This window comes from Chrysochloris asiatica, unplaced genomic scaffold (genome assembly GCF_000296735.1).
Source record: "Chrysochloris asiatica unplaced genomic scaffold, ChrAsi1.0 scaffold00002, whole genome shotgun sequence".
Taxonomy (NCBI): domain Eukaryota; kingdom Metazoa; phylum Chordata; class Mammalia; order Afrosoricida; family Chrysochloridae; genus Chrysochloris; species Chrysochloris asiatica.
This window is the reverse complement of record NW_006408520.1, coordinates 46,911,727-46,926,026: the sequence shown is the minus strand read 5'-3', so window position 1 is coordinate 46,926,026 and position 14,300 is coordinate 46,911,727. Positions and strand designations below refer to the sequence as shown.

General features: G+C 38.2%; 1 protein-coding gene across 1 annotated transcript in view; it reads left to right on the top strand.

The window, feature by feature from the left end:
* LOC102812179 (adenylate kinase isoenzyme 5-like) overlaps positions 1–14,300 on the top strand; it is a 442,715-nt gene that overhangs the window by 7,476 nt on the left and 420,939 nt on the right. The window contains exons 2-3 of the mRNA XM_006831024.1: positions 761–947; positions 11,003–11,170. Of these exons, the coding sequence (XP_006831087.1) occupies positions 761–947; positions 11,003–11,170 (355 nt within the window). The remainder of the gene's footprint in view (positions 1–760; positions 948–11,002; positions 11,171–14,300) is intronic.

Here is a 14,300-nt window from a genome sequence, read left to right as displayed (position 1 = left end):
AGGCAGGCTTGCAGAATGTGCCCTTTGGTTGTTTAAATTATTATATATTCCTGAGTGTGTTTGTGTATATCTCGTCCACCCCCCCACACCCTCACCCCCGCAAAAAAAAGAAAGAAAAACAGAGGGAATAGAAGCAAATATTGTTGAATGATGATGCACGGAGGCGATTATAATCTTTGCAATGAAACAATGGTATAAAGCTGATGTTCTCCCATGTAAATTACCATTCAGTTCTCAAAAAACAAAAAACCCACACCCCAATGAGGTAGTTATTATCTCCATTTACAATCACGTCCATGAAGTAACTGGATGTGGATATTTAAGAATGAATTGTTGTTCAGTGGTGTCAAGTCAATTCCAAGTCATAGTTACACTGTATAGGGTTTCTGAGGAGGAGCTAGTGGAGTTGAACTGCTGACCTTCCAGCCCAGTGCTTTTCATAACTGCAGTGCCACATCAGGACTCCTAAGAATGAGTAGGAGTGAGATAAATAATAAGTGGGGGGCAATTTCAAATGCTACCCTTTATTTAACTTTGATATGTGCCTTTTAAAAATATGTAATTGCCTAAATTGCTTAAAAAGTCCAATCTGAAAACTAATTGGTCAAGAATTTGAGGAGTTAATCTTACTCACTTTCAACTCTGTTTATTTAAATGCAAATGAAAAGAACCTAAGTGTGATTTCAAAGACAGGAGATAGACTTTAATCAAAGTATTTTTAAAACGTTTTATTTGGGAATATATTTTTGCTGTGTTTCAGAGCCTTTTGAATGGATTGATGTGTTCTAAGCCTGAAGACCCAGTAGAGTACTTGGAAAATTGTTTACAGAAAGTCAAGGAGCTAGGTGGCTGTGACAAGGTGAAATGGGACACATTTGTCAGCCAGGAAAAGAAGACCTTACCTCCACTCAACGGAGGGCAGTCACGGAGATCCTTTCTAAGAAATGGTAATGTATATGTAGAATAATAGACAGTTTTAGAGATATACCAGCTCTCTTAAAAATATTCTATATATACACACTACTCACTTATGCACATGATTCCAAAGATCAATTCATTATACATAATTTGGCATTATGTAAAAATGGAGGAAGACCACATCACTGCACAAAATGGAGCAAGAATACATCACTACACAATTACCAAACCACAGAGAATCATGGTCCAGTAAGGCAACCATCATTACCAGTACTACTCTTGCCTACCACCTTATGTTAATTACTGCCAGGTGTTTGTGTTAAATGTGAACACATAGGTAGTAGATTTTTTTTACTATCGCCATAAATAATTATCGTATAATGCGATAGCTGATAATGTGAGAAGTGGTGGTGGTGGTATGCTGTGGAATTGGTTCTAACTCATAGCAATCCTGTATATAGTTTCTGAGGAGCGGCTGGTGAGCTTGAACCACCAACCTTGCAGTTCAAACTGACCTTGCAGCCCAGTGCATTAACCTACAGTGCCACACCAAGACTCCATACATGGCCTTAGAGCATGACCAGTCTTTCTTTGCTTCTAAGTCTAATCACCTCCATAATAATCAAATAAAATTACATTGTCCAGCAATTCACCAAACACTTTACTATAATGAGATTTTATATTACTGACTTTATTGTGTTGTAAAATGAATAACATCATCAAACTGATTTTTTTTTCCCTCAGAGTTACAAATAAGACTTTTCCCAATCAATGAATAGCATATAGATGAAATTGGTAGTTATTGCATTGCAATTCAAAATTTTTCATTAGTTGAAAGAGACTTGCCTTATTAATATGTTTCCAAATTCAGAGTACACAGTAATGCACCTGTATAAATGCTTGCAAACTTTCATCTAGCTAATTCAGCAAGCATTTATTAAACAGTTATTGAATGCAATACAGAAGAATGAGAAAATATAAATTTGTTTCAAATGTTAGGTGCCTGTAACAAAGAACTCCAGTTTATGGAGTAGATTTACTGTTTTTCTATCTCTTTTTGAAATATGGGCTTTTCAAAATTAGTGGTTCAGCATGAACTAACCAGTCTCTCAAACTCTGCATGAAGTTGTAAAGTATGTTAGTATCATATGTGCAAAATGGAAAGAAATCTAACCAGGAGTTACTAATGAATTCTTTCGTAGTGACCCAGATCATTTTTTCAGAATCATCCTCAAAAATTGTACCATGAAAAGTCTTAGTTATACTGACAGAATTAAGACAAGTCTGTTTACACTATATAAGTCCACTGCCATCGAGTCAATTCAAACTCAGCAACCCTATAAGATTTCCAAGACAGTAAATCTTTATAGAAGCAGAATGCTACATTTTTCTTCTGCGGAGCAGCTAGTAGATTCAAACTGCTGACTGTTGAGTTAGGAGCCAGTCACTTTAACCACTGCTGTATCCAGACATCTTACAATAAAGGAAGGAAACAAATCTTAATTTCAGTTTCATCTTATTTAATAGTGATCCACTTAGATTTTATTAAATGCATTGTGGAAAAATCAGTCTGTTAATTTTTAAGAAATCCACACAGAATAAAGAGCACAGAAATAGTATTTCACTGAATGTCTCCAGAGAGGTGCATTCTCCCCTGTTTACGTAGGAGTCCGTATTACATGATCTAGGTTTTGCTGCTCAAATGTATTGGCAGAAATTGATAGGACCCTCCCACCACCAACACCAAATTTCTATGTGCTGCTGAGAAACAACTCAGATATTTGAAGTTGCCATTTAAAACAAATTCCAGAAATTTTCAAATGTTAAAACAAAACACAGAAATTAGAAAATATTTAGTGTGACCAGGAGGTAATAAGATTAGCTTTTCAAGCTTTAGAGGACAGTTGATTTCATTACTGTACAGGATCTCTCATTCCAATCTATGTTACATAGATTAGAGTGTAAAACATCTCCACTTGGTACAAAGTAAGTCATTACTTTCTATTCTAAGTCCTAAGGCTATGCCTTCATATATAGTAAATTGAATTTTCATCAAGCATTTTGATTTGACCCTTTCAACCAATTCAATATTAAAGAGATTTCCACTACTCCCATACAATCTACTCATAGAACCAGATTTTGTTTAGTATCGGGTTTGTTGTTGTTGTCAAGTGCCTTCGAGTCAGTTCCGACTAATAGTGACCCTGTTTAGGGTTTCTGAGCAGCGGCTAGGGAGCTTGAACTGCCAACTGTGTGGTTCAAACCTACCTTGCAGTACAGTGCATTATCCCCCAGTGCCACATCTCCAATATCCGATTAGAATCCCAAATTGAAATTCTTACTCTTTGGAAACAACTCAGAGTAAACAGAGTAACAAGTGAGCAGAATTAATGTCTGGGGTTTTAATTCATGCTGCGTATGCACAGTTTGGACCTGGCACCTCTCAGGGTTTCGGGTACTCTCTCAAATCACTGGATTACTGTTTAGTCACTTAGCACTGTACCACAGCACTTAGTAAAGTACTGCTTCAGAAAACAAAAGGATATTCTAGCAGGTGTAGAGAGTTCCCACACCTTCCAAAAATGACTGACTGACTTCCCAGTGTGTCATTATACGGTGAAAATCTAGCTCACATGTCCATGCCCTTGTTAGATCAAGTGAGATGAATATGAGGTACTGCTTTCTAAACGTCAAGCACTTAGAAACCTCAGGTATTACTGTATTTAATCTAATATATTCTCACACCTTTGAAGTTATGATGGTCAATTAGTTGAAAAAGCGGTTCTTAGATTGGATATCAAAGTGACTGGCAATAATATGAAAGGTGGATGCTTTATTTTAAAGTGTTCCTTGGCTTGATTATACATAGGAGCCAGGCAGCCCATGTATATAATAAAGAGTGGTGGGAACTGTGAGCGGAGCTAGAGAATATATCCATCATCTAAAGACAGTAATGGACCAAGAGGCAGTTGTTCGAGAAGAACATGGGAACACTGAATGGTTTAAAATTAAGAAAGGTGTGTGACAGGGTTGTATTTTTCACCATACTTATTCAACCTGTATGCTGAGCAAATAATCAGAGAAGCTGGGTTCTATGAAGAAAAATGGAGCATCAGGATTGGAGAAAGACTCATTAACAATCTGAGCTACACAGATGATACAACCTTGCTTGCTGAAAGTGAAGAGGAATTAAAACATTTACTGATGAAGATCAAAGAGCACAGCCTTTGATATGGATTGCATCTCAATGTAAAGAAAACAAAAATTCTCACCATTAGATCAATAAACAACATTCTTATCAACAGAGAAATGATTGAAGTTGTCAAGGACTTCATTCTTCTTGGATCAACTGTCAACACTCATGGAAGCAGCAGTCAAGTAATCAAGTGATGTATTGCATTAGGCAAATCTGCTGCACAAGACCTTTTTAAAGCGTTGAAGAACAAAAATGTCAGCTTGAAGACTAAGGTGTGTCTGACCCAAGCCATTTTCAGTAACCTCATATGCATGCGAAAGGAAGACTGTAGAAGAATTGATGCTTTTGAGTTATGGTGTTGGAGGAGAATACTGAAAGTGCCATGGGCTGCCAAAAGTACCAACAGATCTGTTTTGGAAGAAATGCAGCCAGAGTGCTCCTTGGAGGCCAGTATAGCCAAACTTCATCTCTCATACTTCTGACATGTTGTCAGGAGGGACCAGTCGCTGGGGAAGGATATTATGTTTGATACGGTGGAGAGTCAGAGAAAAAGAGGAAGACCTCCCCACCCCCCCAGCGAGATGGATTGGCAGAGTGGCCGTATCAATGGGCTCAAGCGTAGCAACAAAGGTGAGGTTAGCCCAGGATCAGGCAGTGTTTCATTCTCCTGTGCATAAGGTTGCTATGAGTCGGTATCAGCTCAATGGCAAATAACAACAACAACAAATACATCCTGGTGTGGCACTGTGGGTTAATGTGCTGAACTGCACAGTTTGAACTACAAGGTTGGCAGTTCAAGCTCACCAGTTGTTCTTCAGAAACCCTGTTGTTGTTGTTATGTGCCGTGGAGTCGGTTCCAACTCATAGCAACCCCACACAGGGTTTCTGAGGCTGTAAATCTTTATGGGAGCAGACCGCCTCATCTTTCTCCCGCGGAACCGTTGGTAGTTTTGAACTGCTGATCTTGCGGCTCACAGCCCGATTCATAATCACTACGCTACCAGAGCTCCTTTCAGAAACCCTGTGTTGTTGTTGTTATGTGCCGTGGAGTCGGTTCTGACTCATAGCGACCCTGTACAAGGTTTCTGAGGCTGGAAATCTTTATGGGAGCAGAAAGCCACATCTTTCTCCCACGGAACAGCTGGTAGTTTCGAACTGCTGACCTTGTGGCTCGCAGCCTGATTCGTAACCACTGTGCTATAAGTCTGAACTGATTGGACATCACTTAACAACAGCAACAGCATACATCCTGGTGTGGCGCTGTAGGATAAGCACTGGATTGCAAGGTTGGTTTGAACTGTAAAGTCAGTGATTCAAACTCACCAGCCACTCCTTGGAAACCCTATACAGGGTCGCAATGAGTTGGAACCAACCCCATAACACTTAACAACAACAGCAATACATCCTATACTTTACCAGAGTTTCTACTCAGGGATCTTGTAATCATATAAAACCTTTCCTTGTACTAACTATGGTGATAAAAATCTTATATCATAGTACCCTATATCTGGGACGTATGCTGAAGAATTTTATTTTATGAAATGCTGTACCCATTTGTATTTTTTTGCTGTAATTTGTGGACTAGGTCATTGAATTTAATAAAATCGTTCATTTAAAGTGTGGTTCACGTAATTTTCTCCTGAGATATAATACATAAATTATGAAAATTATTTTATGAAATAAAATACTTTCATCATGTAAGCAAATTACTTTCATAAGTGAAAATATAATAAAACCAAACAAATCAAATTCATTGCCAGCTAGTTGATTTCAACTCTTAGTAACTCTACAGGGCAGGGTAGAACTGCCCTATAGCATTGCCAGGCCTGTAAATCTTCACAGAAAAAAACTGCCTCATTTATCTGAAGCTGGTGGCTTCAAACAACTGGCCTTTCTGTTGGTGACTGAGCACTTTAACCACTGAGCACTTGTGCCATCAGGATTCCTTAAAATATTGTAAAAGGAAGGATTCACTATTGGCAGACAGTTCTTTAAAATATTTTACAAGTTGAGATGAGCATCTGTGTATGTATTGTTAATGCTGTACATACACACATGTACAGTTTAACAAATGATTTCCTGTTCCATAGCTCCAAATGTCCATAGAACTTCTTCCATGGAATGTTTCATTTTCATCTTAGACTCAACATGTCCAAAGCCTAACAACGCATGTTTACTTCAAAATCGGCATGCTTGTCCACTTTTCCTATTTTCATGAAGTAGGTTGAAGTCAGCTGAATAATACAAATAACGACTTATTGATTACTACTGTGGAGTCCTGGTGTGGCGCTGTGGGCTAATGTGTCAGACTGCAAAGTCATTTGAACTGCAAGGTTGGTGGTTCAAGCTCACCAGCTGCTCCTTGGAAACCCTATACAGGGTCACTATGGGTCAGAATCGACTCAGTGACACTTAACAACAACAACTGCAGGATAATGCACTGGACTGCAAGGTCAGCTTGAACTGGGAGGTCAGCAATTCAAACCCACCAGGTGCTCCTAGGAAATCCTATGGTTGCTATGGGTCAGAAACGACTTGACAGCATTGAACAACAACAACAACACTTTTCTAGGAGTCCTGATGTGGTGCCATAGGATAAGGACTCAACCTCAAGGTCGGTTTGAACCGCAAAGTTAGCTGTTCAAATTCACCAGCCACTCCTTGGAAACCCTATACAAGGTCACTGAGTTGGAACCAACTTGATGGCACTTAAGAACAACACTCTTCTAAGGAGTACTGGTGTGAATAGAATAGGTACTGGACTGCTAACCACAAGATCGGTAGTTCAAACCCACCAGGTGCTCCTCGGAAACTCTGTACAGGTTCACTGTGATTCGGAACTTACTCAGTGGCACACAACAGTAATAAAAACACTTTTTTAGGACTGAGGGTGTAGTAACAAAAAAGAACACACCTGGAACCTGCCCTCATGGAGCTTACAGACAAGCAGTGAAGGCAGGCGTTAAAAATATAAGCATAAAGGGTGCTTTAGGAAATACTGTATATTATGGAACGAGCCATAACATGGGTGATGGATTCAACCTAGCCTGGGATTCAGGGAATGTTTCCTGGAGGAAGTGACATATATGTTAATACCTAAAGACAGAAGACTGAGTAGTTACCAGAGAAGTATGAAGGAGCTTAAGAGAGAACACGGAACAGAAGTTCCTGAGGCAGAAGAGGCTGTCATGTGATCAGGAATGAGAGAAGGCCAGTACAGCTCCTCCTCACTCACTATTTCAGTGGCTGATAGTTAGCATTTATGACAGTTGCAGACATCCGACTCTTGCATACTAATGACACGCTTCTGGCAGTAATGATCATTGAGAGTAATATTGTCTGTGAAGATTATGTGTCAGCTCTGTTGGGCCATGATTTTCAGTGGTTCGCCAGTTGTGTGACAATGTAATTTGGCAGTTATGTAATGATGTAGTCGTCCTCCATTTTGTGATAAGATATAGTCATCCTGCATTTTCACATAATAACTTGGTTTTTGAAATAACGTAGTTTGGGGAACCTAAATATGTTAAAAATGCAGAGTAGGTTATTTTTGAAGCAGAAAAAGAGGGTGGATACTGTAAGAAATGCAATATATCACGTATCATTCTTTTAGACTTGGAAATTGGAATTGTGTTTAAACTGTCTCTTCTCTTCATTTCTCATATTTCAAACCTTACCTTCTCTTCATTTCTCATATTTCAAACCAAATCTTCAGCATCCAGCTACTCATGTGCATTTAGCCTTGTTGTGATTGTTGTTAAGTGCCATTAAGTCAGTTCTAACTCATAGCAATCCTGAATAGGGTTTCTGAGTTTTAAATCTTCAAAGGAGCAGAAAGCCTCATCTTTCTCCTGTGGAGTGGCTGGTGGACTTGAACTGCAGACCTTGTGGTTTGCAGTCTAGTGCTTATTGTATGGAGCCACCACACTCCCAATTTAGCTTACTGTCGCTCAAATTTAAGCTCTTCATTTCTCACCCCCTCCTCTTTCTGCTTCGAGTGTCTTCCTACACAAATCCGTTCTCATTGCTACTAGATGAATTTTCTTAAAATATATATTGTATCATGTTATTCCCCTAGCCCAAAAAACTCCTAGTAACTTTCCACTGGTTAAAAGTAAACCCTTTGCCTTTGTGTGCAAGGTTTTCCACATTGTGCTCCACATGACTTGCCTGTCCTATTTTCTGGTTCTTTTCCACACACACACAAAAAAACTGTCTATTTTACAAGACTCTTCTTTCCATTATTACCTCAAAAGATATTGACACCAACTATGTGTCCAGAAAATTTTTAGAACGTTGAATATGGAGTTCCAGGTAATAGGTAACAACCCATATCTTATGATTGTTGTTGTTGTTAAGAGCCATTGAGTCAGTTACAACCCATAGTGACCATGTATAGGTTTCTGAGGAGCAGCTGGTGAGCTTCAACTGTCATCCTTGCAGTTCAAACCAACTTTGCGGTCCAGCGCATTAACCCATAGGAGTCCAGATTTTATGATACTTATATTCAAATGGGAGAAGACGAATGAATGAATGAATGAAAAAATCATCAAATGGTGGAGTGGTAGGTGATAAGCAGATCATTAGAGTGATGTCCTTGACATTAAGTTGGTGGCTACACTAGATTAGAAAACCAGGAAAATTGGAGGTGGCATTTGAGGTGATACATGGAAGATAAGAAGCATCCAGCCACGGGACTATCAGGGGAAGCACATCTCAGGAAGTGGATTGTGAAGACAAGTGTGGAAACAGGCTGACTCAGAAAAAGGTGATGGCAGTTTGGGGAACAATTTATGGTAGCAGAGACAGAGACCAACGTATGCATTTGGGATATGTTTTGTGGGAAATGCATATGGGAATAGAGGTGAAGGGTTAGAGAAGAAGGGTAATAAGTAAATGCCAGTATTTTTGGTTTGTATTGGGCAAAATGTGTAATTTAAAGGCAAAGCAGAATACTGTTGTCAGTGCCTTCCTTGCTGTAACTCTTGCCAGTATTTTCTAAAAAATATTCATACTATCTGCAGACTGCTCCATTCCTTTAACTGAGGCCAGAGTGTCAGCAATCAGTGGCCTAATTTCTTGGAACAAGAAAGAATGGAAAGTCCTATTAAGCTAATATCCAGGGGAACAGATGGCAGCATTAGGCCATGCTAAGATACAATAGTCCCTTTAGCCAAATCCTTCATGAAAGGCCAAATAACTCCCTCTTTCCCTTGTACTAGGGCCTTCTGAGTACTTAGAGCTTCTCTGTCTTTTTTGGCATAATGACACAGAAGGAAGACATGAACTTGCCAGAAGGTTGAGACCATCTGCCCTCTGGTCTGTCCTCTGGTCTTTTTGAACATGCCACTTGTATTTATGACTTGGAGTCCCTGTGCTATTCCCCAGCTGCCATAAACTTCCCACATTTCATCAGCTGCAATTTTCTTTCAAATTTCAGGTTCTGTCACTTCTTTAAGTACTTTCCTAACCACTTCAGCCCAAATGGACCTACCCATTCATTGAACTCCTATGGTATTCACCATGAGAGGTATCTATTTTAACATTTGTTGTTGTTGTTAGGTGCCATCCAGTCAGTTCTGGCTCATAGCAGCCCTGTATAGGGTTTCCGAGGAGCTGCTGAGTTTGAACCAGCACCTTGCGGTTCAAATTGACCTTTCAGTCTAGTGCTTATTCTACATGACCACACCAGGAGTCTGTTTTAGAACTTGTTGTTGTTAAGTACTGTGGAGTCGGTTCTGACTCATAGTGACCATGCACAGGGTTTCCGAGGCTGTAAATCATTACGGGAACAGAATGCCTCATCTTTCTCCCACAGAGCCTCTAGTAATTTCAGACTGCTGACTTTGAGGTTAGCAGCCCAATTCGTAACCACTACGCTACCAGAGCTCCTTATTTTAGCACTTAGTAGTATATAATCCTGTGGCACTGTAGGATAAGCACTGAACCACAAGGTCGTTGCTTGGTTGTGAGTTGGAACTGACTCGATGGCACTTAACAACAGCAGCAACAATTGGGCATATAGCGTCAGACGTAAGTATGTAAATTCCAATATGCGAGCTGTTAGGGAACAAGATTACATCTTATTTTTCCATCAAAACACCCTCAACACACTAACATGTCTGATAATAAATGGCAAATATGTAATATGAACCTTAGTCTTGTTTGTATATTTTAATTAAGTCAAAGATAATTAGTATTGAGAAAGTAAAATTCAGTGATATTGAAAAATATTCTAAATACAGAAATTCTCTGCTACCCTTATAACTGACTTGTGAGATTACCCTAATCTTTTGTGCCTCATGCCATTGAGTATTTCTACTGGGCCACACTAGAGTTCCTGGATCTGTATTTGTTTAATGAATGAAATAAATTTTGTATACTCATCACTCCACGGTAGCTGCATATGGCTGTGAAGATTGTGTACTGCACAAACCTCAGGAGTCCTATTCACAGAGAACAGGGTGGTTGCAACCTGTCCAAGCAATACTAGGCAGTACTTGAGAAGGTTCCCCTAGGGCATGGGCTCATGGACCAAGTGTGGCCCAGGCCACACTTTTGTAATGATTTCATGTTGTAAATAAAGCTTTATTGAACCATTGACATGCCTATGGGTTTATATATTGTTTATGGCTGTGTTCAGGCTTCCATGGATGACCATGCTAGCAACAAATGGATGGCTCACAAAGCCTAAAATATTTACTGCTTGATTCTGTATGAAAAAGTTTACTAATTAAACTCCCAGGGAGTCTTCCTCCAGATGAAGAAGGAAAAAAAAAAAATTTGAGACTCATCTAGTTTTAAAATTTCTTCTACAAATTTTAAGTATAAGAAATGCTTTCCTAGGCTTTTTTTTTTCCGTTTCAAAGTTATCTTACTCTTTTGCAGTGATGCCTGAAAATTCAAACTTTTCGTATCGGCGATATGATCGGCTCCCTCCAATCCATCAATTCTCCATAGAAAGCGACACGGATCTCTCTGAGACTGCAGAGTTAATTGAGGAGTATGAGGTTTTTGATCCTTCTAGACCTCGACCGAAAATCATTCTTGTCATAGGTATGAGAACACAAAGCAAAATTCTCATATAATAATTTTTTAAAATGTCAATTATATAATTTTTTGAAAATATCTAGTTGACTAATGACAAGCAAAAGAAACAAAAACTAAAGAGAGAGTGGGTGGAAGTATATTTAGCACAATTGTCAAATAAAACAAAGCAGTTGTTATAATTATATAGTCTAATGTCTTGCATTTTTATAGAATGCCATTATAATGTGATGGAAATTCTTTATAATGAATTTAAAGTAATAATCTTTTCATTTATTATCCTCTGATATTATTTATTTAATATTTAACAAAGATAACTATGTTCATTATAAGTTTTATAAACATGACATGTTTTTTCCTTTTACTTAACAAATCGTGTTTCCATGCGCTATTTGCTCTCCATCAGCTGCTCCTCAGAAACCCTAAACAGGGTTGATATGAGTCTGGAATAGAATTAAGGACACTTAACAACACCAACATTCACTTTGCAGGGAAAAATAAATATGTTGGTAAAGACTCATATAAAAGAATCTTCTTTATGGCAAACTGGTAGTTATAATAAAATTTAAGTTTCAAGTTATGAGACAAGCAAATAGGATTGGGTTTTATACAGCAGCGTGCAATGTCTGACTATAAATAAAATAAAATAATGATAATAGCTAAATTTTTTAAATTGCAACTATGTTGAATGTGAAAGTATCAGTCCAAGGAATAGATATTGAAAATATTTTAAATATCTTTGCAATATATGTATTGACCACTCTTGCACATTCTAAACATTTCAAAATCCATAAAGATCACAGGTCGACCAGTGAATTATGCAGCATTGTCAGTCATTGCTCATTTTGCTGTCTGACTCAGCTTGCACAGAGATGACCAGGAAAGAGGCATACAGCCTCATGCAGAGAAGTAGTGCTCTAGGAAGACATAATGATGGTGACAACTCAGAAGAGGCATGCAAATCAACATACTGAGCTAATAAACACACCTAGCAAATTTAAGCTCACTAGACTAGAAGTGATATTTGCACATTTCAAAGTATAATGAAATATGAAATTGTAAACACATTCTGCACTGAATTACTAAAAACAATATTGTGGGGAGAGAGTTTGGAAATTTGCTTTCTGGAAGTAAAATGTTTCTATGGTTTATGACAATCACCGTTATGCCATAAATCTCTACTCTTAAAAATGGAATGTTTTCTCATGTTTAAACATTAAGGATGCTAACATATAAGATGAGTAAATACTTTTTAAACCATAGAGTTATTGGTGAAGAATAATGGGAAGGTATTTCACTATTTTATGGGTTATGCGGACATAACACATTGTTTCAGTTTTGCTTTTCTTATTGCTATTAGTAAAGTATCAGTGATTGTTATTATTAGTATGATGAACAAAAGTTTGATTAACCATAAAAATATAATACCATTATTATAGTTTTATAATAGCGCATTTTAAATGTATTGTGAGTTTTATATAAAGATGAAAATAGTTCAATCAAGAAAGAATTTTGGAGGAATCCTAAATTTTCAGGTCTTTCCCACATGATAAGTTAAAACAAAATTTATAGAAGAAACTTGGTTTCTAAGGGTATGACTGTTTATAAGCTTACAGGCTGTGTTATAAAATTGTATATGTTGCTGGAATGATGCGCCACCACTCATCTGTCATATTTTCGTATTGTGGTGACTTGTGCAATGTCGCCATGACTGTGGAAGCTATGGGGTCAGTATTGTAAATACCAGTGGGGTCATCTATAGTGGACAGGTTTCAACTGAGCTTCCAGAATTAAGACAGACTAGGAAGAAGGAGAGGCAGACTACTTCTGAATATTTAGTCACTGAAAACCTTGTTAATAGCAGCAGAACAGTGTCAGCACCAGAATATTGAATATTGAAATATGATGAAGAACACGAGAATATTGTCATATATAGTGAGGGAAAACGGGCCCCCAAGGTTGGAAGGCACTCAAAATATGACTGCAGAAGAGCTGCTTATTCAAAGTAGAGTTGATCATGATGATGCGAATAGAGTACAGCTTTGAGGAACTTCATTTGCTGATGGGGCACAACTCAAAATGAAAATTAACAACTCAAAACATTCATTAATAATCTGAATATGATATATATGAAGTACAAATCTAGGACAATTGGAAGTTGTCAAAAATGAACTAGAATGAATAAAGATTGGTATCCTAGGCATTGTTATTATTGTTAAGTGCTATCAAGTTGATTCTGACTCATAATGACCCTGTATAGGGTTTCCAAGTAACAACTGCTGGGTTTGAATTGCCGACCTGGTAGTTTACAGTCCAGTGCTGTCCCTACAGTGCAACACTTAGACATTAGTGAACTAAATTGGAATGGTATTGGCATTTGGAATATGACAATCACATGATTTATTATGCCAGGAATGAAAAAATGAAGAGGAATGACGTCACATTCATCTCAAAAAGAACATCTCAATATCTATCTTAAAGTATAACGCTGTCTGTAATAGGATATTATTCATATACCTATAAGGAAGACCCCACCACTCATCTGTCAGTTTGTCATACTGTGGTGGCTCGTGAGTTGCTGTGATTCTGGAAGCTATGCCACCGGTATTTTAAATATCAACAGGGTTACCTATGGTGGACAGGTTTCAGATGAGCTTCCAGACAAAGACAGACTAGGAAGAAGGAGTGACAAACTAGTTCCGAATATTTAGTCACTGATAACCTTATGAATAGTAGAGAAAGACTATCATGTATAGTGCTGGAAACTGAGCCCCTCAGGTTGGAGGGCACTCAAAATGCGATTGGGGAAGAGCTGCTTCCTCAAAGTAGAGTTGACCATGACGACGCAAATGGAGTAAAGCCTGTGGGAGAAAAGCCTGCGGGACCTTCATTTGCTGATGGGGCATGACTCAAAATGAAGAGAAACTATAAACATCCATAGAAAATCAGAACATGGAATGAACCAACTATGAATCTGGGAAAATTGTAAGTTGTCAAAAATGAAATGCAACGCATAAACATCGATATCTTAGGCATTAGTGAGCTGAAATGGACTGGTATTGGCCATTTTGAATCTGGCAACCACATGGTTTACTATGCCTGAAATGACAAATTGAAGAGGAATGGTGTTGCATTCATT